The 26,088-nt window shown below is 59.8% G+C and overlaps 3 protein-coding genes and 1 long non-coding RNA gene across 4 annotated transcripts; 1 reads left to right on the plus strand and 3 right to left on the minus strand.

Moving 5' to 3' along the window:
• Positions 1-162: 162 nt before the first annotated feature.
• LOC110467550 (interferon-induced transmembrane protein 5-like) lies at positions 163-1,594 on the minus strand. Its single transcript, XM_021524739.2, has 2 exons — positions 1,261-1,594; positions 163-739 (listed from the first exon to the last, which is right to left on the minus strand). Exons 1-2 carry the CDS (start codon positions 1,447-1,449, stop codon positions 581-583), a joined length of 348 nt encoding a protein of 115 aa, XP_021380414.1. The 5' UTR covers positions 1,450-1,594; the 3' UTR covers positions 163-580.
• A 1,948-nt stretch (positions 1,595-3,542) lies between these two features.
• On the minus strand, positions 3,543-5,459 carry LOC110467549 (uncharacterized). Its single transcript, XM_021524738.3, has 3 exons — positions 5,401-5,459; positions 4,572-4,806; positions 3,543-4,116 (listed from the first exon to the last, which is right to left on the minus strand). The coding sequence occupies exons 1-3, from the start codon at positions 5,457-5,459 to the stop codon at positions 3,940-3,942; spliced, it is 471 nt and encodes a 156-aa protein (XP_021380413.2). The 3' UTR covers positions 3,543-3,939.
• A 343-nt stretch (positions 5,460-5,802) lies between these two features.
• LOC116183698 (uncharacterized) lies at positions 5,803-6,562 on the minus strand. The gene is made up of 2 exons (XR_004148363.2): positions 6,398-6,562; positions 5,803-6,083 (listed from the first exon to the last, which is right to left on the minus strand). It is a non-coding gene; the product is annotated as an uncharacterized LOC116183698 (long non-coding RNA).
• Positions 6,563-7,198: 636 nt separating this feature from the next.
• On the plus strand, positions 7,199-26,031 carry B4GALNT4 (beta-1,4-N-acetyl-galactosaminyltransferase 4). The gene is made up of 20 exons (XM_021555994.2): positions 7,199-7,413; positions 14,279-14,382; positions 15,959-16,069; positions 16,146-16,241; positions 16,438-16,528; positions 16,858-16,958; positions 17,254-17,321; positions 17,635-17,713; positions 18,943-19,009; positions 20,358-20,501; positions 20,667-20,776; positions 21,003-21,103; positions 21,355-21,437; positions 22,057-23,242; positions 23,350-23,657; positions 23,814-23,967; positions 24,278-24,350; positions 24,442-24,595; positions 24,810-24,936; positions 25,284-26,031. Exons 1-20 carry the CDS (start codon positions 7,263-7,265, stop codon positions 25,396-25,398), a joined length of 3,423 nt encoding a protein of 1,140 aa, XP_021411669.2. The 5' UTR covers positions 7,199-7,262; the 3' UTR covers positions 25,399-26,031.
• The last annotated feature ends 57 nt before the right edge of the window (positions 26,032-26,088 follow it).

Consider the following 26,088-nt stretch of genomic DNA (forward strand, 5'->3'; position numbering starts at 1 on the left):
AAGGACACTCATATTAGCTATTTTACTACTGTGTCTAAGCTTAATTAACAACAAAATTAAAAGCTATATCTTTATAACAAAGTTACTTTAACATTACATTTATAAAATTAATTTTAATATTTGCGAAAAGCTAATATTATAATATATATCTATAACATACAAGATGTTGGGAAGAAACTTCCCTGGGCTTTGAGCTGGAAGCTTCGCGGCAGGATAGAGGTAGCGGGAAGAACAAGAGGAGGAGGAGGAGGAGGAGAAAGTACAAAGATGCCCGAGGACTCTCCGCGACGTCCCGCGGTCAATGAGGTGACAACGAGGGGATTTGGCGGGACAAACTTTATCGGTGGCAGTGGTGACCGACAGGTGTGTCACAGGCGCCACGAAGTGCGTGAGCAGAGCAAAGGGCGGGCATGGGGCCGTCCCCCGCGCCCCGGCCTGACCGCCCCGTCCGTGCGGGGACACCGGCGATGCTGGCAGCGAGGGGACCGGGGTCGCTCCCTTCGCTCCCGCGCCCCGGATGGGTGCATTTTGGAGGCAGGAGGAGCGAGGGGAGGACCACGCGGGTGGGGCCAGGCGGTGCTCAGATGGCCCTGACTTTGGAGAAGAAGATGGCCACGATGACGATGAAGATCACCAAGGTGACGCCGACCACCATGGAGCAGATGATGTTGGCGACCTTGGCGCGGTCGCCGTGACGCCGGGCACCCTCCAGGTCCCCCACCGACTTACAGTCACGGGCCTGGGAGGCAAACGGGGTGTGTGGGGCACGGACTGGGGGGCCAAACCACCCGGGGTGGCCGCGAGGATGTGCTGGGACCCCGGGGACGCGTCACCCAAGGCACGGGTAAGGCCACCGGGCACTGCCCCACGGTCGCGGCACTCGGGGGGGGGGGGCGGCACGACATTGGGAGGTGCCAGGGTGGGAGAGGGGATGTGGGAATCCGAGGGTGGGGAGGCGTTTGGAGGGAGGTGGGCAGGGGGGAGAGGACCGGGATGGTGCCAGGGAGGGCTGGGGGTAGGGGGACGGGATTGGGGATCTCGGGGTGAGGGGAAGGTCCGGGTCGGGTTGCGTCCGGGGGTCCCGGGTCGGGTTGGGTGGGAGGTCCGGATCTGGGGAGGGAGCAGGGGCACGTCGAGGGTCCCGTGCCGGGCTCAGTCAGAGGAGGGAAGTCCTGGGAGGGGCTGGCTGAGGGTCAGTCTGGGTGGGGGTCCCGGGGCCGATCAGGGCTAGATGCGGGCCGTCCCCGGGCCCCCCCTCACCTTGATGGAGAAGACGAGCGGGGGGAAGCCGAAGCAGCCCAGCCCGCCCAGCGCGCACCACAGCAGCACATTGAACACCGACCAGAGCACGTAGTCCCGGGGCTGCGGGTCGGACCGGCGGCCGGGGGCGGCCGCCCCCCATCCGGAGGACTGCAGTGGGATGGACACGTCCGCCTGCCTGAGCTCCATGGCCGGGAATGAACGTCTGGAACGGGAACGGAGCCTTGTCAGGGCGGGGGACCGGCCCCGCACCGCCCCGCAGAGGGAGGGAGGGCATGGCCCTCTGGGACCCCCAGCCCACGCAGTCTGGGGGTGCAGAGCAGTTCTGGGGACACGTGGGGGGCTTAAGGGGTCTTGGGGGAACCCTGAGGACTCCGAGGGAATTTGAGGGGGGGTTGGGGTTGTTGTAAATGATGCAAATTTTATTTTAAAAAATATAACAATCAGGAGTTTGTTCGCCTGTTCCAAGAGGGAGGGGAATTCAATATTTTCTTCGAAGGATTCTGTTCGCTGGGAGAGGGCCGATGATGTGAACATCCACAGATTGAGAGAAGCCAGAAGACCATTAGCGAACATTAGTGAGTATTAGCGACCATTAGCGACCATTAAACCAAGATCACCTCCCTGTCTGGGAAATTAGTCCGTGAGAGAACCGAAAAATAAGGTTTGAAAGCGAAATAGGAGGTCAAATACTAATAACTGTAATTCTTTAGTGTAATTTAAGACCTGTAAACGAGAATTTATTTGTGTTTGTTTGCATAGATATGGGAAACATCAGCTAAGGAGCTATCTGTGGATGGGAACCTCTTCCATGGCACCTCCTGGCCAGGACAAAGTAACGCCCTGTCACCACAAACATCGTGCTGAAGGTTTTTTTTCTCCTTCCGAGTTTTGCCACAGGTGGGCTGCGAGGAGCTGTCCATGGCAGCCTGGAGTGGTCACAGGCGGGAGGGAGGGAGGCTTTGCCGGTGACTGTTTTGGGCTGGGAAAGGGTCAGTTGCTTGTGTGGGGCTGCCCTTTGCATTTTTCCTGGAAACTTGATAAAACCGGGAGAAGGAGTAAGGGGATCTTGGAGCAATGGCCTTTGTTGGCCTGAGTTCCCATTGGATGTGCTGGGTTTGGGCAGGCCAAGCCTGGGGCCGGCCAGGCAGCAGATTCCATGGAGGAGGAGCCTGTGCAGCGAGGAGCCCATGTTTTCCAGGAAAAAAGCAGAGCAGAAAATGATTCACCAGAGGCTCAGTGCCAGAGATCCTGCAACAAATAACCACTGTGTTTGTGAGTGGGATTTCTGACATCTTACGAGTGTGGTGTCTTGCCAGGAACCCGACGTTCATGGGGAGAGAAAAGACCACGGTTTTGTTGCCATTCTTGTGGGGCCCCAGCCCCGAGGACTGGGCCCTGCCGAGGGCGAGTGCAGAGGGGAAGGGGGAAGCCAGGCCAGCTGCAGAACTGAAGCTCTCCCAGATGGGTTGAGGCCAGGATCTTCCTTGTCCCCGCCGGGCAGGGAGCGGCAGCCCCGAGGCGCAAGGATCGGCCCTGCCACTCCTTCAGCGAGTGACAGGTACCGCTGGGGCTTGGTGTGGCTTCCTGCAGCCAGAGTTCCCTTCCCTGTGGGATGGGGAGAGAATCCAGAGCAGAAATATGAGGAAACTGCTGGGCTGGGATGTGTTTGATAATGAAAGTAAAGGCTGTGCGTGCCAGCAGAGCGAGACGCGGAATGCATTCCCTACTTCCTTGTACTTTCTGGCAGCTGTGCCCAGGAAAACCGCGCTCCAGGCAGCTGGGATGGGGGCTGTGAGGATCCCACAGCAGGATCCCAGCTCACCTGGCTGCAGGGGGAGATGTGGAATCCAGCCCTGGTGGAGCAATGGGGGATGGAGCCACAGAACCCACGGCCCCTTCCCTCTGGGAGCCTCTCCAGTGCTGCTGACCCTGCTCAATCCCATTCCAGCTCATCCTACTCAAGCCCTTTGCACATCCTGCCCCACCAAAGCCACCTTGCCCTAAGCTCTGCTTGCTGCCGGCCCTTCCTGAGGGCTGGTGAGGATGGGGGTGCTCCTGGTGACATCCCAGCAAGGATCATGTTCCACCTTCATCCTCAGCATGACTTTATCCAGGTTCATGATGTCTGGGGTGGCCCCTGAGCATTGTTTCTGTGATGAGGGGCAGTTTCCACCTCCTTGAGGCACATCCCACGTGCTAACATTGTTTCTCATCCTGTCTAGCTGCTGTAGAACAAACCTCAAACCACATCCTCATTATATGAAACCAAGACAGGGCAAAAGTGAAAAAAGCCTTTATTTTCAGGGTTTCTCTGAGCCGGGTGCCCCTTCTAAAAATTGTTTTGAGGCAGCTGGGGTTCCATTTCCAGAGCAAAGCAGCAAGCAAGCCATGGCAGGGTTGGGGGTGCTCAGCTGCTCTGGGGAGCAGAGTCCACTTCAGAACGCTTCCAGCCAGGGCAGCCATCAGCAAGGGCTCCACAAAAGCTCCGAGTGGGGAGGGAAGAGGGGCAGGGAGGGAAGAGGGGCAGGACAGACAGCAGCAGGCGTCGGGTGAGGCACATGGATTGTCATTTTGCAGTTTCGGTGCAGGAAGGCACTCCCCAGGCATGCCCGGCTCCAGCCCCGGGCGGGGAGGGAAGCAGAGCCCGCGGGGCAAGGATGGCACTAAGGGTGGCCATTACCCGTACGGGTGTGAGGAGCCTCTTAAGACCCCGGCGATGGCCAGGGAGACGAATACGATGACGATGATGACGATGAGGATGTTGATCACCAGGGCCGTGATGTTCAGGTACTTGGCCGTGGAGCCGTAGCTCAGGGCCCCGCTGTAGTCACCCAGCACTTTGCGGTCCCTGGACTGGGGACAGGCAGAACCAGGGTCAGAGGGCTGGAGGGGGACACCCCACGTAGCTCAGGGGTGTGGGAGAGGTCCTGGAGGTGCCAGACCGGGCTGAAGCCCCCCAAAACATCAGGGATACCATGAGGTGCCCACTGCCCAACCCAAACCCCTGTCGTCTCCAGAGCTTCCAGCCGGGACTCTGTGGGGTCAGTGGTCCATGAAGGGGGGACTCTGTGGGCTCTGTGGGACACCCTCTGGTCTGGGGTTTGCGGGGTCCAAGGGACACCCCTCAGCTGAGGCTCTGTGGGGTCCATGGGTCACGCTGGCACCGGGAGCTCAGTGGGGTCCACGGGGGCTCTGTGGGGTCCCATGGGGCATCCCGGGCTGGGGGCTCAGTGGGTGTCCCTGAGGTCTGGGACTCAGTGGGGTCCCCGGGGCTGCCCCCACCCCCCGTGTCCCCCCGGGCTCCCCACCTTGACAGAGAAGACGAACGCCAGGAGGCCGAGGCAGCAGAAATTGCCGTACAGGGTGGTGAAGAGGGACCACACCAGGTGGTCCCGGGGCGGCGGCTGCTGCTGCTGCTGTGTCTCCTCCACCACCACCGTCGTGCTCCGGGGCATCTCCTCCATCTTCACCTCTGCCGGCAGCATCTGGTACGGCGGGAGGTCCTGCTGCATGTTGCAGGCTCGGGGACAGTGGCAAAGATACCTGGGGGAGCCGGGTAGTGTTTCGGGAGGTGGAGGCACCGCAGGGCGGGCGCAGCTGTGGCGGTTTCGTTTCCTCGAGATTTAGGACACGGAGCGGGAATAGACCGCCCCTCCGGACGCCCCTGTAAGGGCAGAGGAGACTCCTCCTCGGCAGCGGGAAAACCCTGGGCTCCCTTTCCCTCTCTTTACCCCTCCCTGTCCCTGCTTCCTTCCTTGTCTCAATCTTTACCTGTTCTTTGCCCTCTTTGCTTAACCGTTTTCTTTCCCCTTGATTCCCTGTCCCTTTCCTTGTCACCTTTTTTTGACCCCTATCCTCCTTTCATCCTTTAACCCATTCTTTCCCCCCTTTTTTTTTTACCACCTGTGTTGTCCTTTTCTTCCCTTTTCCCCTGTTTTGTGACTTCTTTGCCTGCTTCTTTCTTTGCCCTGCTCTTTCCTTCCCCTTTCTTTTTTTCCTCGTTTTTTCCCCTTTCATTGCCCCCTTCACTACCCCTTTATTATCCCCTTTTTCTTTCCCCTTCTTTCCCACTCTTCCCTCTTTCTCTGTCCCTAATCCCTGTGAAACCCCCAAATCCTGCTAGACCCCCAGGCCCACCTCTGTCTAGCACAAATACAGGGTTGAGGCCAGTTGGTACCACTTTTTGGGGATGCCATTTGGGATCCCCGGAAAGCTCCGTCTGCTGCCGAGGGCTGCACGCCCTTAAAGGAATCCCCCTCTCAGGCTTCTCAGTGTGAGCGTGATTGAACTGTGTTAATGCATTGGAATCCGCAGGATACGCTGTCCTGGAACTTTTTCCTGGCAACTCCGGGAATGTTTCTGATTAAATAAACGGAACAAGTAGGGCCCCGCCCTGGAAATTGGGATTTGCTTTCTGGGAGTCACAGCCCAGGGCATTGGTGCCCTCTAGTTTTCACAGCCTTGAGTGTATTTTTTCCTTTAATAGTGGATTTCTCCCGTGGTTTTGCCCCTAGCCTTGAAATGAACAGGGCTTCTGCCTTTATTAATGTTCAGCTCTTTATTAAAAAGATCAGCTGGGCAGGGGGCTCAACACGGAGCTCACTCCCGCTGTTGTAGCTTTCCCGGCAGCCAAAGGGTGAGAAGGCTGCAGAGTCTGTCCCTGGAGCCTCCGTGGCACACTGGTAGCCAGAGGTGAAGAGGTGTACAGCCTGTATCTGAAGTCCTGACCAGCAGACCGTCCTCTCTCTTTTCCTCCTGGCAAGGGGATGAGCCTAGGTCTGTTACCGAGGTCCAGCAGCAGCTATCCTTCTCCTTCCCTCCTGGGAACACCAGGAAGAGTGTCTCGTTTCCGTGTGCCTGCTTCCCACAGCCCCGTCCAGTCCGGTCCTTTGCAGGCTATGGTGACAGGTCAGACAGACCAGGGACGTGGTTCCCTTTTCCCCAACCAGCGCACCCATCCAGCCCCTTCCACTGTGCCCAGTCTTCCATTAAGGGGTGTTCTCATCCCCAAAACCCCCTCCCATAATTCCACTGGTACCCCTATTTTGCATCCCATTCCTAGAATGGCAGTGTGGGTAGAGGGTGTAGGTGATTCCCAGGAGCAATTAGCTAATTAACATTTCAATATCAGTACCTAGCTCAAGCCAGCAGTGTCCCAGTATTACCATGGGAACCAGCAAGGCACTTTTGTTCATAACACCTGGGACTCGCAGCGAGTGTGAACCGGGGGGTCGCAGCCCCCATGGGGTCCCCGCAACCAGCAGGGGGATGCTCCCAGGGGTGCCCGCACTCATCTTCCCGGGACGATCCCGGGGATCCCGCTCCTGATCCCAGGGATCCCCGTGGGGTCCGTGCCTGCGGTTAGCGCCCCCCTGCGGACCGGGCCGGGCGCTGCAGCCCCGCCGCTGCCGGCCGGGAACGTACCATCCTCCGCCGTGGGGGGGAGAGATCGGGGGGCCGCCCCGCCGAGGCCCGCGTCACCAATCCCTTTGGCCCCTCCGTCCCCTCGGCCCGAATACCCCGTTCGGTTCCGCCTCGCCGCCGCCCCGCTCTCCCGCCGCGCAGGGCCGGGGGCAGGGCGGAGGCCGCGGCTCCCCCCCGCGCCCCGCATGGCCGCGCCCGCGGCGCCCCGCGGGGATGCCGGACCGTTGGCATGGAGACGCGCGGCGCCTCGGCAGGCCCCGCCCCCGAGGCGCGCCCATTGGCGGAGAGCCCGCGGCGGGCGCGCTGCGATTGGCTGGCGGGGCCGTCGCTCCCCGGAGGGGGCGTGGCCACGCGCAGCGCCCGCTCATTCATTCCCCCCGCGGGCGCGGCGCGGGGGGGCGATGCACCGGCGGGCCCGGGGCCGCCGAGCCCCGCACCGAGCCCCGGCCCCACGAGCCGCAGCCGCCCCGCGGCCGGCCCGGAGCGCGCGGGCTGGACGGGCGGGGGGCCCCATGGGCCGGGGTTAGCCCGGCGGCGGCGGTGGTGGCGGCGGCGGCGGCGATGCGGGCGGCAGGATGCCGCGGCTCCCGGTGAAGAAGCTCCGGAAGCAGCTGAAGCTGCTGCTGCTGCTGGCGCTGCTCACCTCGGCCGCCTGGTTCACCTACCTGCACATCAGCCTGGTGCGCCAGGGCCGCGCCCTGCGCCTTCCCTTCGCCTACGGCAAAGGTAACGGGGCGGGGGGGTGTCCCCGGCGGCGCTCGGAGCGGGGCCCCGGGGGCCTTCGGGGGTCTTTAATGGGTGGTGGGTCTCCTCCGCCACTCCGGGGTACCGAAGCATCTGGGGTTTGGGGATCCCCAGGGTGTGCCGGGGCTCTCCCCCGCACTGTGCTCTCAGAGCACCTGGGGTTTGGGGGTCCCCGAGGGGTTTGAGGGTCCCCCCGCCACGCTGCGGACCCGGAGCCCCCCCCCTTTTTCAGCGCTGGGTTCTGTCCCGCGTCACCCGCGTGGGTTTGGCGCGAGCGGGACCCCTCCGTGGGCTCCCCGCCCCGGCGTCGGACCGTCGGCAGGAGGGGACACCCAGGAGGGTCCCCAAACCGGCCGGGGCGTTCATCGCCCCCCTGGAGCCGCTCCGTCCTCATTTTTCCACCCGCTACCTTGGCTGAGATGACAAAGAGGCCATTTATAGGCGCTCGCCGCTGCTGGAAGGGACAATCTCTTCTTTCCCATCCCTTCCCAACGTTCTCATCCTTTCCCAACCCTCCCCATCCCAACACTTTCTCAGCCTGTACTTCTCTACTGTAAAGAAAACAAAATTCCTTTCTTCTCCCTCCCTCCCTCGGATAGCGGCTGGGATGGATTGCGGGATGCTCCGGAGGGACAGGTGCCCTGAGGCTCGGTTCGTGTCCAGTCGCTCCCGGTTTTCCCGTGGCAGATTTCCCTGGGTTGCCCGGGGACACACAAAGCCACTCGGAATATTTGCCGGGTGAAACTCGAGCCGTGGCGTTCTCGCTGGGACCGACCTCGCCCAGCGCGTTTTGTCCTAAAAAATGAGGAGGGGTCGGGATTCAGCACCCGTGGAGGGAGGGAAAGGCTTTCCCGAGGGGGTCGGAGCGGTGCCGGAGGTTGGCAAAGCCTCTCGGCTGGAAAACCCAAAGTTTCCGAGCGGAGCAGCAGCATGATCCTGCAAATTTTTGGGCCTTACGGTAAAATCGGGGTAACGCGAATGAGCGAGACAGGAAATGAGGCTGCTGGGGCGGGGGCGCCGGGGGCTGCCGGTTCCCTGCGGGATCCTCCGTGCTGGGAAAGCCGCAGGGTCTGCCCGGTGTTCCCGGGGGGGTTTTCCCTGTGTTCCCACCATCATCCCGAGGCGCTTCCCCCTGGCCCCGCCGCTGTCCCGGTGTTCGGGACGGCCATGTCTGGCCTCGGGCAGGGGAAAAACGGCTTGGGATCTCTGTCCCCATCCCTGGGAATATCATCGGGGTCCCCGCGGGTGTTGGGGGGGTGAGCCGTGTCTTCCTGCGGGGAGGATGCACAGGGAGGGATGTTCCCAGGTGCTGAGCCCTCCTGCATCCCAGCTGGCTCCTCGGGATGCTCCGGGGGGAAGGCAGAGGTTTTTCTGTGGAAAGGAGGGGGTGCAATGGCTGCAAACTGGGAATGAGGGGAGCTGGGCTTTGGTGGAGGTGGGAGGTGGGAAGAGACATGGGAAAGTACATTTGGTGGGGGAAATGTTGCCCCTTGCCGTGGGGAACACGGGCACCTTCCCTGGCTGAGGTGTGGAGAGGTGGGAGATTCTCCAGGGGAAGCTGGATCCAGCTGGGATGCTCCTTGCACTGGGATTTTCCAGTGGGCACCTAAAGCCCGGGTGAAGGTGTGGGAAAGGCAGAGTTTAGGTCCCACCGGGCCTTTTTGGACGCGAGGTGGTGGAATGAGGTTGGGTGGAAGGCAGGGAAGGGTTTGGCCATGCACAGATGGACCCTCATCCAGCTGCTGCCAGAGTGGGAGAGGCAGGGAGTGTTTTAGATGGAATGGAGTGGAAAAAAAAACCCCAAAACAAACGAAAAAAAAAACCAATAGATCATAGGAAATAAACTGTGTTAAGGAAAAGACTTGTTGCAAGGGTCTGGGGGAAAAGCATCACCCCAAGGGTCTGTGCACCAAAAGGAGTTTGGAGATGATTTCTGGATTTGGCCACCGTGAGCGAGGACCTGTCTGTCTGTGCCAAGGGTGCTGCCCGGTTAATTAACAAGAAAATAGGTTAATTACTCATTAAACAGGATGTCAGTGAGCAGCTGGACGCTCTGGAGGCTGCAGGTGCAGGTCATGAGGCTTTTAGGTAGTTTTGGGGGCTGTAAAGTGGGGAAGACCCAGCCAGGTGGGGTTGGGAGCACAGTGGGATTATCCCAGGGCTCCCTGTGTCCCTTTGCCCTTGGAGCATCCAGGGGCTGGGCTGGGAGCTGTGCTGGTCCCTGATAAAACACCCCCTCCTCTTCCTCATCTTCTCCAAGTAGATAATTACCCTTCTCTGCCTAATTGAACACACGGATTCCTCACTGGAAATAATGAGGCCATTGCGGTGCTCTCCCAGCTGGAAACGGGGATGCGCCAGGTGGGAAGGGAAAGGATGAAAAGGGAAAAAAGAACTGGGAAAAAATGTTAATAAAGCCCTAAAGGGGCTCGCTGTAGGGCTGTGGGGTTTGGGATTTAGCATGGAGTGAGGTTTTGGGGGATTGGGGGAGCATGGAATGGGTGCTCATGGGTGCTAAAGGCAGTTCAGGGATGAAATGGGGCTCTGTCTGCCTGCTGCACATGGCAAGGCCTGGGGCACCCCTGTGCCATGGTCCAGAGGGCTCCCAAACTCCCTGATCCCGAGGCAGTGGTGGGATGGGTGCTCTGTGTCCTGTCCTTGGCTGCTCTCCCCCCAGGGACCAGTCTTTGGGGAGAGCAGGAGGGAGAAGGTTTGGGATAATGTGTCCCTTCTGGGATCCATCTCTGCAGATCCTTTGATCTGAATTGGGAGCCTGGGATGCTGCAGCCTCCTGTGGGGCTCATCCTTTTTGTCGGGGATGCAGGGAGGGAAGGGGATGAGGAGAGCCCTTTGAAGATGAAGGGCAGTGGGATTTGAGACTGGGCTGGGAGCTGCTTTTTCTTCTGCTGGCATCACCCCATTCTCCTATCCCTGCTGGGCAAGGCTGGTTTCCCTGGATGGACCCACGTGGGGTCCCAGTGCCAGGGAAAGTCCCATCCCTGCTGCTGAAAGCAAAGTTTGGAGCTGGAGGAATGGGCCGGTTTGGGTGTCACTGAGCTCCTTTTTCCACATGGGAATCCCTTCCCAGACTGCCCCAGGCTCCATTCCCTGCTCCTCTGAGGTGCCCAATGGGAAAAATTTGGCAACTGCCTGGTTTGGGTTTTTCAAGGGCAAAAATGTGGCTCTTCAGAGGCACGAGTGGCTTTGAGCCACCCCAGAGTGGCACCTGCCCCCAGCCTGGCTGTGACCCAGCCCCCTTGGCACCCAGAGGGTCCCCAAAACTGTCCCTGGGAAGCCAGGGGAGGTGAGGGATGGCTTTTCCCAAGCACCAGGAGCTCTTTGCATTGGTGTTTGAAATCTTTATCCCTCCCAGTACTGCTGTGGATCTCCCCTCTGTCCCTTCCCTGTGCCTGCAGCTGGGGCTCTCCAGAGCTGCTCCTTGGGAAGGGCTGAGCAGCCCCCTGGGGTGTCAGTGGCCTCGGCACTGGCAGGACACAGGGATTTTGGCTGGGTGAGGAGCCAGGTGGGAGCCAGCTGCTGGAAGAGGCTGGGAAGCTGGATCTGGGATGGTGACCCCACAGGCAATGTGGACTTCAGAGGCTGGAACGTTTCTGGGGTGAAATGCACCCTAAAATTCCCAGCATTTCACGGTGATCTTCTCCAGAGGCCGCATCCCAGGAAGCCAAATCTTTGTGCTGAGGGCTGTGGGTTGAGCATCATCCCTGTTGGGATGGAGCAGGGTCTCGTGGGGGCTGCTCCAGCTCTCTTTGATGCTGGAGCAGGTGGGACTGAGGGGCATTGGATGCACAGCGAGGGAAATGGGGGAGGTCTGGGAGCTGTCCAATCCCCAGGAGGGATTTCAGATGCTGATTGTGAGCATGGAGGTGTCGGAGCTGCCTCTCCTGGTGGGTGTTTGTCAGCTGGAGTGGTCTTATGGCAGCTCCATCGCCAGCCACAGCGATTCCGCATCGATTTCCATGGCTCCAGCTGAGAGGGCTGCCACGGAGTGGGGGAAAACAGCAGCAAAGGAATGGAGGAGGCAGCAAAAATCCCCCTCGCTCCTTCAGTTCCCTCGGCAAGGCAGTGACAGGTGCCAGCAGGCAGCAGTGCCCGAGGGAGGCAGGGCTGGGGTGTCCAGAGACTGGTCCCGTGCCCCCATGGTGGTCACAAACCCCATTCCCCTCGGCCCCAGTGGTGCCACCAGCTGTCACCCAGCCCGTGCCACCCTCCTCTGTCCAGGGGTTGTGGCTGGGATATCTGTTCCCCGTGGGATTTGTGATATTGATTCCTTTCTGGCTAATTATAATTACTTAACACCTCGTTAGGAGGCACCTGCAGGGATGCTCCTGCTCCGAGGGGGAAAATTTGGGAATGGAACCTGTGGGTTTAAGGAAGGCACCGCCACCACCTCTGCTGCAGCTGAGTCGGGGTTTAAATGTCACCTCCCCCCCTCCACATTGCAGGGCTTGGAAAAGGGCCAGGAGAAACCCCGGCCTGGAAGAAAAGGGCTGTGTTTGGAGCTGGGCAGGAGGAGGGATGTGAAAGGCTCTCTGTGAGAGCAGAGTTACAGGGCTGGGATAAAGGGATGCGCTTCTCCCATGGGAGGCATCGCTCCGTGCCCTGCCTGGGTCACTCTCATCCCTGGCCTCCTCCCCAGGATGAGGATCCTGGCTCCCTGTCTGGAGGCTGCTTTGTGCCATGGTTTGTGCTTCCTGCCCCCTCCTCGCTGCTCCCAAAGCATCAGCGTCGCTCCAGGGAAGAGCTTTTAGTGCTTCCATCCCTTCCCTGAGCATCCCCATCCCACACAGTGGTCCCTGCTTGTCCTCAGACCTTCCCTCTCCCTGTCCTGCCCTCTCTGGTCCTTGAGAGAGGGAATGGACACAGCAGTGCTGCTCTGCATCCCAGTGGGATGCTGGGAGGAGCTGGAATCCTTCCTCCTCCTCTTCTCCTACCTCTGAACTGCTCCTCCCACAGGGCTGTGGCTGGGACCAAAGGAACTCTGGATTTTTGGGAGCAGTGATGCTCATTGGCACAAGACACTGCCCATCCCCACCCTTTATCCCCACGGCACTGGATCCCAAGTCCCCACAGCCTGACCAGAAGTCACTTTACAAAATTTAAGTTGCCAGGGAATTGCATGGAAGCCCAGAAGTCTTTTCTGGAGCGTTGTTGGTGCTTTTGTCCCTCCCTGGATGTGGGAGCCCCTCAGAAGGGATGGGGAGCAAGCAGGGGGCTCGTGGCTTTGGGACCTGAGAGCTCCAAGGATGAGCCTGCCCATCTTGGATTAATTCCTGTTTTTTACCCACTTTATTCAAATAATCTCTCACCAATTCACAGCCCTGACACGGAGGAGAGTGAAGCTGGATGGCCTATCCAGCATCCCTGTGGATGCTGCAGGGATGCTGCTGGCTCAGGTTGCCATGCGGGGAATTTTGTGCGTGGCAAATCCCACAGGATCCCACAGGAGGCAGGTTTATCTCCTCCAAGGCTGGGAGAGAATTCCCTGAGCGGGTACCACAGAGCCACTCCCACCTCCCAGCCCTGGGCAGGTCCTCTGGGAGCGCTGAGCTCCTCGTGGCCGTGCTGGATGCTCGGATCAGCGCGGTGGGAATGGTGGGAATGCCGCTGTCCATGTGTGCTGTGCTGGCTCCCGTCCCGCTCCCCATCACCCTCCTGCCCAGGGAAGAGGGATGGCTGCGGGAATGAGGGGAGGGAACAACCTGGGGAGCTGCCAGGAGCGAGCTGGGGCTGCCAGGGGCTGAAGAATGGCCGAGAGCAGAAGGGGCTTTAGAGCTTAATTTCCTGTCCCTGCCGTGGGGATGGGATTTGTGCTGCCATCTCCAAGGAGACGCCGGCTGCGCGGCCGCTGGAATACCAATGGTGGGGAGGCGTGTGGCAGGGGGCTCCAGGCACCCTGAGCCCCTCCCTCGCTTTGGCAGTCCCCGAGGTTCTCCCATTTTGGGGAGTGGGAGCCCCCAGGACTAGCTGGTGGTGGGAAGGAGGGTGTGGAGGGACTGGGATGTCTTTCAGCACCCTTGGGAGTGGGTCTGTGACCCCTTTCCTGCAAGTCCCATGGTGGGGGGTCGCTGCTCGGCGCACCCTCATTGCCACGTGGGGGTGGCTGGTTTTTGGGGAGCCACAGGTGTTTGTGGAGGTGGCTCTTGGACACCCACCTCTCCAAGCAGTGCCTTGAGCTTCCCTTGACTCTGGATTGAACTGTGGATCCCCCTGGGTTTTGGGGATGGCAGAAAAAGAGGATGTCCCCCCACAAAGTAACATTTTCCAAGTCTGCACTGTTCTTTTAGAGGAAGTGGGAGTAGTTGAAAATTCCCTGCCCAAGGAAATGGAGCTGCAGAGGGGAGTCAAAAGTTGGGGATAATTAACTCAGCCCAGTAACTGAGCTGATGGGTCTGGGAGCAAGGTTTTGATGTGAGTGATTTTGAAGAGGGACGTGGTTTGAGGGGATGATATCTGGGAGAGTTTGGGGCTAGTGTGCTATTGGCAGAGCTCTGGGAGAGCTGGGATTTGGAGGGGCAGGAAGCAGGGATGCATCCCTGAAGATGGAAGGGGTGCAAGACCCCAACAGCTTCTCCCAGCATCTCCTGCATAAAGGGCTGGGAGCTGTGGGGAGTGTAATTAAACCTGCTGCTGATGAGCTGCTGCAAAGCTGCTCAGTGCAAATGGAATGAGGGAAATTGCAGCCAGGGTCCCCCCGTGTCACCCTCCTTTCCGTGTCCCTGTCCCCCAGTGCCAGCACCTCCCCTTCCCGGTGCCGGGGAGAGGGGTGTTCCCAGAAGAGGTGCTGGGGTGGGGGGCTGTGGTGTGACCCCCTGTGCTCCCCTGGCAGATGGAGAGAGGCCGGGGGAGGTGACGGATGCCGGGAGGCGGCCGGCGGTGGCGCGGCGCAGGAAAGCCGAGGATTCCAGCGAGAGCCGCGAGGAAGATCCGATGGTAACGGGGCGGGAAGGGGCCTGTGGTGGTCGCTGCTCTCAGAGCAGAGTGCTCCAAGTCTTGTCCAGAGAGGGGATCCAAGGATTTGGGGGATACATCAGAACCTCTGGTTCAGCCCAGCAGCCCTCACAGTGGATAAACCCTCTCGTATCCCATTGAAGCTGTGTGGGATAATCCCCCCAATATCCCACACTGTGCTCCATGTGCCCTGTCACAGCTTCCCTGGGAAGGGCCCAGCTTCATCTGCTCTGCAATTCCTGTTTTTCTGTGCAAAGCCAGCTGCTCTTGTGTGTCCTGCTCTGTCCTGGAGTGGAGAACCACTACACCCCAGGTGGAGCCTCCAAGCAGGAGGCACTTGGAATTGTCGCCTCGAGGACACCCTGCTGTCCCCTGTCCAGCAGGTCTCCAAGGCCCTGTTGAAGGCCCTGCTGTCCCTGTCCAACCTGTTGTCACCAGGAGGGCTCACAGCAGGGCAGCCAGGTGGGATGGCAGGAAGGGGGAGCCACGGGGTATTCCCTGCCCTATCCCAACAGTGGGTCACTCCTCAGAAATAAGGGACAGATGGACAAAGGAGGAACCTCAGGTACCCAGAGGAGGCACAGGCTGGTAAGGACAGAGGTCACAGCAGGAATTGCATCCTGGCTTTTCCTGGCAGGAGGGAGAATACTTCCAGTGAGCCTGGCACAAAACCCTCCCTCACGAGGTCTTCCAAGGGCACTGCTCCCTCCTCCAGGGCTCTAATTAGTTTGTTTAGGCAGTTTGCTAATTGTTTCCCTGGCACTGTGCGCCCAAACGGGCTGTGCTGTGGTGACAGTGCTGTGCCTGCCCTATGGGGTGGAGGAAGAGGGAGATGATGCTGTGGGGAAGCTGAGGAGGAGGGGAATGCTCTGGAGGGGCCCCAGAAGTGCCTGGCTCTTCCTTGTCACCCATCAGCAAGCTGGAGGCAGGTAAATGCTCACTTAATCCCTAATTTACCGAGATACAAGCAATGGGATTAACCTAATCCCCTTTAAAGGAAGACGGAGAGTGGAGAGGCATCCTGCTGCCTTTGTTCAGGATGTAGAGATCACCTCTGTGCTTTTTGAGAGAGAGCCCAAAATTCCAGCAGTCCCCAAGACTGGCCAAACATTTTGTATGAACAGAAAACTCACTGTTTTGGAGCAGTTTTGGCAAAGGAAGGGAAACAAGTTTAGCTGGAACATTTTGAAACTGCTGCCTGGGACACCTTGCCAGTATTTTTGTGCCTCCTCCTGCTTTCCTTTGCCGTGAGCCGTGAAATCTTTCACCTTGGTTTGGCAAGGCTCAAAATGAGGTGTTCAGATCGTGGAATCCTGCAATGGTTTGGGTTGGAAGGGATCTTAAAGCCCATCCAGTTGCAGCCCCTGCCATGGGCAAGGAAACCTTCCGCTAGCCCAGGTTGCTCCGAGCCCTTTCCAACCTGGCATTGAACTTTCCCAGGGGTGGGACAGCCACAGCTTCTCTGGGCAGCCTGTGCCAGGGATGCAGAGACATCCCGCGAGCACAGGATGTGCTGGCCCTGCTCACCCATGCCACCTCTCCCTCTGTGCCTCCACAGAGCGACGGGCAGGACATGGATGGCTGGTTTTCCAGAGGCCAGCGTTCCAACCGAGCCAGCACCCACCCCAAACTCAACCTGACCAAGCAGGCCTTGCCCTGGAACGAGCAGGTGGGTGCGGGCAGCAGCCTGGGAGGGGATGGAGGAGGAGGAGGAGCCCCACTCAGCTCCCTCCCTTCTCCCACAGTACAAAGGGAAGGCAAACCTGCACGTCTTCGAGGACTGGTGTGGCGGGGCCGTGAGGCACCTGAGGAAGAACCTCCACTTCCCGCTCTTCCCCCACGTGAGTCCCAGGACCGGTGCTCAGGAGTTGGTGGGAGGGTCCACCTGTCCCTCCCTGGGTCTCCACTGCTGCTCAGGGCCTTGGCTTGCAGGGCTTGGCTTAGGGAGGTGATTCCCAGCTGGAGGAGAGGTGGGTGGTGATGGGTACCCTCTGTGGGTAACGTGGAGGAGGTGATCCACGCCCGTCTCCTCGGCAGACCCGCACCACGGTGAAGAAGCTGGCTGTGTCTCCCAAGTGGAAGAACTATGGGCTGAGGATTTTTGGCTACATCCATCCCTTCAAGGATGGTGAGTGATGGAGTGTGGTCTTTTCCCCCACGCAGCAATGTGGAGACGCTGTGCCCTTCCCCTTCCTGGCCACAGGAGGACAGAAAGGCTTTTGGAGATGGTCCCCAAATCCAGACTCCTGGGCAGGAGGGTCCTTCTGGAGCAAAGCCCCTTTTTCCTGTGGCTTTGAAGGGAAGCAAAGCCCTGATCCCATGCAGGACAGAGCCATGACATGAGGTCTGGGGTGGCCCCATCCCTGTTCCCCATCTCACCATGAGGCAGCAGGACTGAACTCATGCCTCCACAGTCCCTGTGTCCCTCGTGGTGACCCTCTCCGTGTCTCTCTGCAGGGGATTTCCAGTTTTCCGTGGCATCGGACGACAATTCAGAGTTCTGGCTCAGCTCTGATGACAGTCCCTCCAATTCCCGACTGGCTGCATTTGTGGGCAAGGTATGGCAGTACCTCTGCTCCAGGGGGAAGGATGCAGCTGTGGCTGTGCTGGGGGCAGCTCTCCTGCCTCTCTGCTCCTTTGGGAATGCCAGGCTGTTTCAGCCTGCTCCCATCCCTGGCCAGGCCTGGCTTGGCTTCCAGAGGAGCCCCTTGGTCCCTTTCTTGGTTGGAGCTGCCAAAGACCAGGAGATTTAATACTTATTCCCAGATTTTCTTGGGGTTAATTCCTGTAATGGGAAGCTGGTGGGCTTTGGTGTGGTGTCCTGCTGCTCTCACGCTCCTCCTTCCTTCCCAGCTGGGCACGGAGTGGACGGCGCCGGGAGAGTTCACCAAGTTCAGCTCCCAGGTCTCCAAGCCCCTGCGGTGAGTGTCTCCGTGGGGACCATCTCGTGGGGGTGGAGTCCTGGATTTGCTGCCTCTGACCTCCCTGGGCCACGGTCCTTTCTATAAAGGCACCTGGGGCTGGGATGGACCCCGGATCCATGGTTTGAAAGGGCAGGTGACGAGGTGGGGACAGGGATGTCGCAAAAGCCCTCAGCAGTGGGATGGAGGAGCAGGCGCCCTCCTCAGCTCGCCATCTCCTTGCCTCAGGAAGGTTTTACCCACCCGTGGGCAGGACAGGGAGGCTTTCCCAGGCTGGCCCTGGGCTCTGACCGCTGTGTCCCCTCCCCTGCAGCCTCATGTCCTCCCGACGTTACTACTTTGAGCTGCTCCACAAGCAGGATGACCGGGGCTCGGACCACGTGGAAGTTGGGGTGAGTAAATGCCCACCCCCCATGCCAGGCTCCTCCCAGGACCAGAGAGCCAGGGCTTTTCCCATGTGTGTCCCCCAAGGGCTTTATCCTGGAGAAAAGCCAGGTTTCCCCCTCCATGGCTGCCAGTGGGGACAAGTCAGTGTCACCGTTTCCCTGGTCATTCCAGCACTGGGATGCATGGAGTGCTGTTCTCCTTTCCTCCTGATGGTCTTTGGGCAGCTGAAGGTCCTGCTATGGACTTTCACAGGCAAGAAGAGCCCAGACAGGCAGGTCCCACCTTGCTGACTGCATCCCAGCAGTGGGAGAGAGGTGGCTGAGGCGATGGAGCAATTTGGTGTTTTCTTCTTTTTCCCCCTTGGAATTACCATGGGTTTCAAATCTGAACTTGCCTGCCTTGGCAGCACAGCCCTGGCAAAGCCTGGAGTGTGTGTCAGGGGCTCAGGCTGGTTGAGGGGAAGATGTTGGCTCGTTAGCAAAGGTTTCCTTTCTCCCAAGAACTCATTAATCACTGGAATCAAACTGGTGCCAACAAAGCATCAGGGAGGCTGGCAGCACCCCTTCTTCGCTGGCTGCCTCCCTCCTCCCTCCTCTCCATCCCCTCTATCCCGATAAGATCTGCATTTCTTTGGGTGAAAACAAATAGTGGGGAAAATAAATAGATGGGGGAGATGTTTCTGAGATGGGATGTTTTTGCTGGAGGGAGGCAGCAAAGCCTTTCAGCCGTTCAGAAAAACCTCTCAGCTGTGCAGGGAGAGACAACAACAACAACATCCACAACAAAAGCAGGACCCTGATGTGCCTCACCCCGGGGGCATTGAAGGGCTTGTCCCGACAAGGGCTAGACTGGCTTTTAAAATGCTGGAGTTAAATCAGGGCAGGCAGCTCTGGAGACCCTCTTAAATCAAGGCAAAGTCTTCTTTGTAAAGCACTGGAGTGAGGAAAGGAGCCCTTTGGTCACAGGACTTGTGACAGTACCAGAGGGAGCCAGCATGAGTCTCTATCCTTCCCACGGGAGCCTTTTCCTCTCTAACCCTGCAGGAATCCCTGATAATCCCAAACCCTGCAGGAAATGGGGCAGGATCAGCCCTCTCTCTTGCTCTTCTTCTGCAGGGAAGTTTCTGGGAGGTGTGTACAGGGACGGCCCATCCTGGGGTGCTGGGGTTGGGCAGCTGCATCCTGACCCCTGCCACCCCCCTGCTCATTCGCCATCTCCTTTTATTTTTTCCCAGTGGCGAGTTTTCCTCCCTAGCCTGAAGTTTGAGGTGATTGACTCCTCCTACATCTCCCTGTACACAGGTAAGGGCCAGGTGCCTCCTGCAGCCACAGCCAGCAGGCTCTCCAGGGGCTGCATGTGCTGGGAGAGATGGGAAGGAAAGCAGAACCTGGGAAATTGGGTCCTGGGGGCACATCTCAGCCTCTGAATCCCCCCACTAGATTTCTGCCTGGTGTAAGGAGGGATGCAGGGGCTGCAGTGGGTAGGAGTGATGCTGGGAGCAAGATGAGATGCTGCTAAAAATGGGATGTGGAGTTAGCACACCATGGAAGCACAGCTCTGCTGGTGCTCCAGCCTCATCCTGCCTGCCAAGACCCCTCTGGCTCCAGGGCCTGGCCCTGAGTTACGAGGAGCTGTCGTGGAAGTGGGGATGGATGGCACAAGGTTTAATTAAATCTATAGATCTTCTGCTTCCTGCCCCTGCCCTGGCAGCAGGAAAGGCCTTGATGGATGGGTCCTGCCCTGGCGCTCCGCACGGAGCGGGAGCAGCCATCATTCCTGCTCTGGGAGGTGTCGATAAGGAGGAGGGGGCAGGCAGCAGGCAGGATCTGTGGGGAGAAGAGGGATGAGGGGTGCCAGTGCTGCTGATGCAGGTGCCCATGAGATGGATGATGTGCAGATAAATCCCTGTCCCTCAGTACCGGCTCTTCCTGCTTCTCCTTCCTGCTTCCCAGCTCCCTCAGACCCAGCAGCACCCTGAGGCAAAGCCATGTCACCCTTGGGGAGCCCATCCCTGCTGGGGGCTGCCAACAGCAGGCAGAGCTCCTTCCTTCCTTCCTTCTTTCCATCCTTCCTTCCTCCTTCTAGACTTTTCCAGGGGCTTCAGCCTAACCCCAGCCGGCTGCAGGGACACATTTGGGAAGCATTTCCCTGCCACAAGAAGAAGAATTTGGGGCTTGGGAAGGGGGATTCTGCTTCCCTGTGGCTCTGTAGCAGGGAAGGGAGCACCCATAGGAGGCAGCCTGGGACATGGCCGAGGTGATGGGAGCAGGGTGACCTCCTGTGGGAGCCTGGGGGCTGGTTGGTGGCCAAGGGTGACACGTGCCACCCTCATCCCTGGGTAGGAGGCAAACCAGCTCGTGTTGCAGGAAGGACATCTAAGGTTTAGCCCCTCTGTCCTTAGGAGCTACATCCCTGAGCATCCCCTCGTTTTTGAAGCCGTGGTAATCAGAGCAGGAGGCCTGGCTAGGATCAGCTGTGCTCTCATCCTCATTAGTGGATGCAATAATCATTAGGCTGATTAGTCACAGGGTCTCAGAGATGGCTGGGAGGCCAACATTGCCTTCCCCAGCAGCAGGAGGGATTGGGAAAAGCCCCTTGGAGGATGCTCCTGGTGTGGCCGGGGGTGTTCAGCCTGGCCCTGTCCCGCAGATGAATCATCCCTGAAGATGAACCACGTGGAGCACATCCCGCAGACCTTGGCCAGCCACAGTGGGAGCCACCTCTGGGAGGCCCAGCAGGACGAGCATGGGGCCGACATGCTCAAGGCTGACCCCAGGGACACGTTCTTCCTCAGTAAGTGCCTGAGGATGCATCCATGCTGATCCCTGGTGGGCTTTGGAGGAGGAAAAAGGCTGCTGTGGGCACCTGGGTCCTCCCTGCCACCCTCTGCCCTTCTGAGTGGAGGCATCTCTGCTGGGGTTGTGGGAACATGTTGGGATGCTTTGGGCTTCTCTGCAGCCCCTGCCATCGAGGCGTCCCACGTGGAGAATGTGCTGGTGCCCTGTGCCTACAGCCCCACCTACGTGGTGAAGGATTTCCCCATCGCCCGCTACCAGGGCCTGCAGTTCGTAAGTGACTCCACGGGGGCATGGCAGAGCCCTGGGCAGGGATGTTCCCCGGGTAAAATCCAGCAAGAAGCATCCCTTGCTGGAGGGTTGGGCTGAGCTTGCACGGCTCAGCCTGAGAGGGCTGGGGTTAAATCGCTGTGTCTAAGGTGCTGGGGGTCACTTTGGTGTTGGTGGTGGCCTCGGGTCCCCAGCTCCTCGGGGTGACATGGCACCATTTACCCGCCAGGTCTACCTCTCGTTCGTGTATCCCAACGATTTCACACGCCTCACTCACATGGAGACAGAGAACAAGTGCTTCTACAGGGAATCCCCCCTCTACCTGGAGAAGTAGGTACTGGGGGCTGGGATTCTGGGGTGCTGCGCAGAGGGGGCTGATGTCAGCAGTGCTGAAGTGATGCAGCCTCAGCCACGTGTCCCTGTCCCCCATGGAAGGGCCACCCCAGGCTGGCTCTCTCCCCATCTCCCAGGCATGCAGCAGCTTGAGGGCTGGCAGTGCTCCTGCATTTGGGAACCTCCCCGCACACATCCACTCGCACCTCCCTTCTCCCGGGCCCTCACCCTCCCTCTCCCACCCCCAGGTTTGGGTTCTACAAGTACATGAAGATGGATGAGGAGGAGGAGGATCCGCGGCAGCGAGCGTTTCTCTTCCTTGGCCCTGACAGTGAGTCACCGGCACCGCTGGGCACGGGGCCGAGCTCCCGGCATCCTCGCTGCTGGCAGCTCATCCCCTCGGAGCTGTGGCTCGTTGGGATGACTCCAGCAGTGCCAGAGGCTGCAGGAGGGCTGGGCTGTGCCAAGCAGCATCCCTCGGAGCACCCCTCCAAGCGTTCTGCTTGGCATGACAACAGGGCGGTGTGGGGTTGTGGGAAGCAGGACACTGGACTGGGATTTGCCGTCCCTCCAACACCTCTTAGGTTGGTCTTGGCAGTGGGCAGCAGGAACCAGACCAATGTGGAGTCTGGGGATGTCCATGGAGCCTAGGGGTGCTCCTGGGGAACCAGAGGCTGTTCAGAGCCTGCCTTGGTCAATTTGAAGCTTGGCAAAGCCCTGGCAGGTGGGGTCTGCTCCTGGATGGAGTGGGATTGGTGCTAAGATTTGAGATGGGGGATAAATGGCAGCAACTGGAGCTGCCAGCCCTCTGTGGGTATCCCTGTGTGGGTATCCCCTGGTGCCCCAGCTCTGCTCCCTCACCTCAGCCACTCACAGGTTCCTCCTGCTGGGATCAGGCTCTGCCTCCTCGTCTTGGCCTCAGGGTATTAATCTCTGCCTTCGCTGCCTAGATTTCCTGGAGGATGAGGAGGAGGAAGAGGAAGGAGCAGACAGCCCTGAGCCCACAGACGCCCCTCCTGAGGCCAAGGAGCAGAGCTTTGGGCCGGCACCCAGAGCCAAAGGGAAGGATCCCGCACCGCTCACCGGGGATTACGGAGATGACCTGGACTATTACGGCTTCCGCCGGAAGCGGGGCCGGGCGCAGGCCGAGGCGGGCACCCCCGGGCAGCTGGGGACGTGGGGCACGTACAGCCCCCCGGCCGCTCTCCGGGGGGATCCCGCGCTGGAGCGGGGCCCGGCCCGGGCGCTCCATTGGCTGCCCCAGGACGAGGGCGAGGAGGATGAGCTGGGGCTGCCGGCGTCTCCAAAGCAGCCGGGCCTCCAGCCGCACCTCTCCGTGCCCATCTTTGGTGGCAAAGCCAAAACGCCGGGTCCCGGCAGGCCAGCAGCTCCCAGCAAAGACAAGAAGCCCCGGAAAACCCAGGAGAAGGTCTACGTGACCCGGCTGCAGCCCGGGAAGCGCAAAGCCCCGGCCCAGGAGCTGGCCTTCCCCGGCATTTTCCTGTATCCAAAGCCTGTGAAGAGAGTCCACCTCCGCTCCAGGACCCCGCAGAAGCACCCCATCGCCCCCAGCAAGCTCCGGGCCGTCCCCGGCCGCCGCGGCCCCTGGCTCCTGAGCAACATCTCCAAGGAGAGGGACCCTGCCAGGCGGAAGAGCGGCAGGAGGTGGGACCGGCCACCCAAGCAGCGGGTGCTGCCCGGCCTCCTCGCCCTGGGGACCGAGGGACTCTTCAGCCACGAGGACACGACCCCTGCTCCAGACAGGACAGCAGCCACTGCCGACTACAACTCGTCCGAGGTCGCCCGCTCCGAGGGGACGAGGGTGACGTCCTTTCTGAAGGTGTCAGAAACCACGGCGTCACAGCAGGAGGAGGGGAAGGGCCAGGAGGAGGAGGAGGATGAGGAGGAAGAGGTGTCGGACTATTCCTACGAGGCGGGGGAGCTGCAGCAGGGCTGGCTGGAGGACTCCATCAACTGGCAGCGGACGTTCAGCGTCAGCTCCGTGGACTTCGAGCTGCTGCGCTCCGACTGGAACGACCTGCGCTGCAACGTGTCGGGAAACCTGCAGCTGAGCGAGAGCGAGGTGGTGGACGTGGTGGCCCAATACATGGAGAGGCTCAACGAGAAGAATGGGGGGTACGCAGGGAGTGGGATGCCGGTGGGAATTCAGGGGGTTGAGTCCTGGATCGTGGGAAGCAGAGCTCAGGATGATGGCGATTTCAAGGCTTCTCTTTTCCCGGCAGGATCTACACCCTCCTGAGGATCATCAACGTGGAGAAGCGGCGGGACACGGCACGGGGGAACCGGTACCTGCTGGAGCTGGAGCTGGCAGAGCGGGGCCAGCGCACGGTGCGGCTCTCCGAGTATGTCTACGTCCTCCTGCACCAGGGCAAGCAGGACGACAGCACCGAGGCCAACCCTGACGGGCTGGCCCTGGGGGCCACTGAGCCCCAGCCCAGTGCCTGGAGCATCCTCTATGGAAAATCTGTCCTATGCCGGCCGCTGCGGCTCAGCTGGAGGCAGGACGTCATGGTGCACTTCGTGGTGCCAGGTAGGTGACAGCAGGATGCGGCTCTCTGAGATCTGTGCTGCTCCCTCGGCATCCTCCAGTGGGATGAGGGTATCTCCTCCCCTCAGAGGAGGTTGGTTTGGCTGGGGGAGGTGCTGTGGGTCCCCCCTGTGAGCCTGAGGGATGTGTTTCTGGCAGTGAAGAACCAGGCCCGCTGGGTGCAGCAGTTCATCTCGGACATGGCCAGCCTCTACGGGGCCACGGGGGACGCCAACTTCAACGTCATCCTGGTGGACTTTGACAGTGAGGACATGGATGTGGAGAAGGCCCTGCGGGACGCCCGGCTGCCCCGGTAACTCCCAGCCTGCAGCTTTGGGGTCTGGGGGGCTCCCTGAGGTGGGACAGGTGCTCTGGGACAACCTGCTGCTCCTTCCCCACTTGCACAGTCCCTGCCTCGCTGCCCCTCCCTCCTCCTTTTTGGGAGATTAAACTACTTTTCCATGTGGATTTGGGGGTGCAGAAACTTGACATTATGCAGGGACCCTCATCTTGAGCTGTAGCACCTGGGCCTTCCTGAGAAGGCATCTTTCCCCATGCGGTGTCCCCTCCTGGCTGTGTCCCTGTCTGTCCCCAGTCCTACCTGCCCTGTCCTGTCTCCCCAGGTTCCAATACCTGCGGCGCACGGGGAATTTTGAACGCTCTGCCGGGCTCCAGGCCGGTGTGGATATGGTGGAGGTGAGTGGGGACAGGGACCAGCTCTGGCTGTGGCTTCTCTCCTGGGGCTCTTCCTCTCTGATTCCCCTGACCCATGTCTGTCCCCTCCCAGGACGAGCACAGCATCGTGTTCCTGTGCGACCTGCACATCCATTTCCCTGCCAACATCCTGGACAGCATCCGGAAGCACTGCGTGGAAGGGAAGCTGGCCTACGCTCCCATCGTCATGAGGCTGAGCTGTGGCAGCTCCCCCCGGGAGCCCAACGGTGAGCAGGGACCTCTTTCCAGCTGGGAACACCCCAAAACCAGGCCGTCACCTGGTGCACCTCTGCAGGAGGTGGCACAGATGGGGATGGACCCGTGCTGGGGGTTAGGATGGGGAATCCTCATGTGTCCCAGGTGGTGGGGAGAGCACAGAGGGGATGAGATGGGCATTTGGGGGTCCCCCCACCCCTCACCTCATTGCTCCCCCTGCTCCAGGCTACTGGGAGGTGAACGGCTTCGGCCTCTTCGGCATCTACAAGTCGGACTTTGACCGCGTGGGAGGGATGAACACGGAGGAGTTCCGGGACCGCTGGGGCGGGGAGGATTGGGAGCTCCTGGACAGGTGAGCCGGGGATCCTGCAGCCTGTAAACCCCCAGGAGCACGGTCAGCCACATGGATTTGGGCACATCCATCAAGCTGGCTGGGGGCTGGATGTTGGGGCAGCGAAGGGGAAAACTTTCCTTTGGGAAGGCCACGTCCATTTGTCCATCCATCAGGAGCTTTGTCCCTCTGTCCATCCATCTCTTGAGCCCCATCCCTTCCCTTCCTCCATCCCCTGAGCCCTGTCCCTTTATCCCTCCATCCCTTGAGCCCCATCCCTCTTTCCTCCATCTGCAGGGAGGCCTCTCCCTCCATCCCTGACCCTTGTCCACCCCTCCTTGCCCTGAGCCCTTTCCCTCCATCCGCAGGGTGCTCCAGAGCGGGCTGGAGGTGGAGCGCTTGCGCCTCAGGAACTTTTACCACTACTACCACTCCAAGCGTGGCATGTGGAACACCCGCAGCAAGAAGCCCTCCAAGGACTAGCGCCCGACCCCTGGCACCTGCCTGTCCCCCACCACCACGGCCACCGTGCCACCACGGGGGCCACGCAACGCCTGCCGCGGTTTTCCTGGGAAGGGGGAGCGGGTGGGGTGGTGGTGGTTTGGTTCTCAAGGGTCTCATTTAGTCAGCAATGAATTCATAACTCCTTCGTGCCAGTGGGTCCTGGGGGTCTGTGCCAGGCTGGGGATACCGGAGGTGGAATTGTGGCATCCAGGATCCCTTTGCAGCCCCTTTCCTGTGTTGCCCCTCACTAAAATACCCAGTATCTTGTCCCGGTGTCAGGCTGGGGAGCTGAGCTTTGAGGAGGGGCTAAGAACCCACTGGGGCTGCCCAAACCCTCCTGTTCCCCTTCCAGGACCCATGAAGGGAAGGGGGGTCTGGCACTCGGGACATGCTGTGGGTGGGGGGCAGAGCCCTGAGGCTGGCACTGCACGTGCCGGGGGGGGGCTGGGCTGGGGGGGACAGGCAGAGCCTGGAGCAGGTACGGGCAGATGACATTTCCAAGCTAATTTCTGTGAAATTATGAGGTAGGAAGCTGTTTTCAGGAAGTTTTTGTCTGTTTGGTTTGGTCTTTTTTTTATTCTTAAAAAATTAAAATCAATGTCTTGGCTGAGATTTCCCTCTTCTCCTTCACCCCCACAGCTGGACAGGGATGCCGGGCATGGGAGCCAG

The sequence above is a fragment of the Lonchura striata genome, chromosome 6, assembly GCF_046129695.1.
Source record: "Lonchura striata isolate bLonStr1 chromosome 6, bLonStr1.mat, whole genome shotgun sequence".
In the NCBI taxonomy this organism is placed as follows: domain Eukaryota; kingdom Metazoa; phylum Chordata; class Aves; order Passeriformes; family Estrildidae; genus Lonchura; species Lonchura striata.

Bases quoted from the DNA above. Each gene is read 5' to 3' on its own strand.
- LOC110467550 (XM_021524739.2), bottom strand. From the start codon at position 1,449: ATGGAGCTCAGGCAGGCGGACGTGTCCATCCCACTGCAGTCCTCCGGA. The intron at 740-1,260 runs GTGAGGGGGGGC...TTTGCCTCCCAG, and splicing joins CGCTCGTCTTCTCCATCAAG to GCCCGTGACTGTAAGTCGGT.
- B4GALNT4 (XM_021555994.2), top strand. From the start codon at position 7,263: ATGCCGCGGCTCCCGGTGAAGAAGCTCCGGAAGCAGCTGAAGCTGCTG. The intron at 16,529-16,857 runs GTGAGTGATGGA...GTCTCTCTGCAG, and splicing joins CATCCATCCCTTCAAGGATG to GGGATTTCCAGTTTTCCGTG. The intron at 24,596-24,809 runs GTGAGCAGGGAC...CCCCTGCTCCAG, and splicing joins CTCCCCCCGGGAGCCCAACG to GCTACTGGGAGGTGAACGGC.
- LOC110467549 (XM_021524738.3), bottom strand. From the start codon at position 5,459: ATGGCATCCCCAAAAAGTGGTACCAACTGGCCTCAACCCTGTATTTGT. The intron at 4,807-5,400 runs GTGGGCCTGGGG...CGGCTCCCCCAG, and splicing joins TGTATTTGTGCTAGACAGAG to GTATCTTTGCCACTGTCCCC. The intron at 4,117-4,571 runs GTGGGGAGCCCG...GCCTGTCCCCAG, and splicing joins CGTTCGTCTTCTCTGTCAAG to TCCAGGGACCGCAAAGTGCT.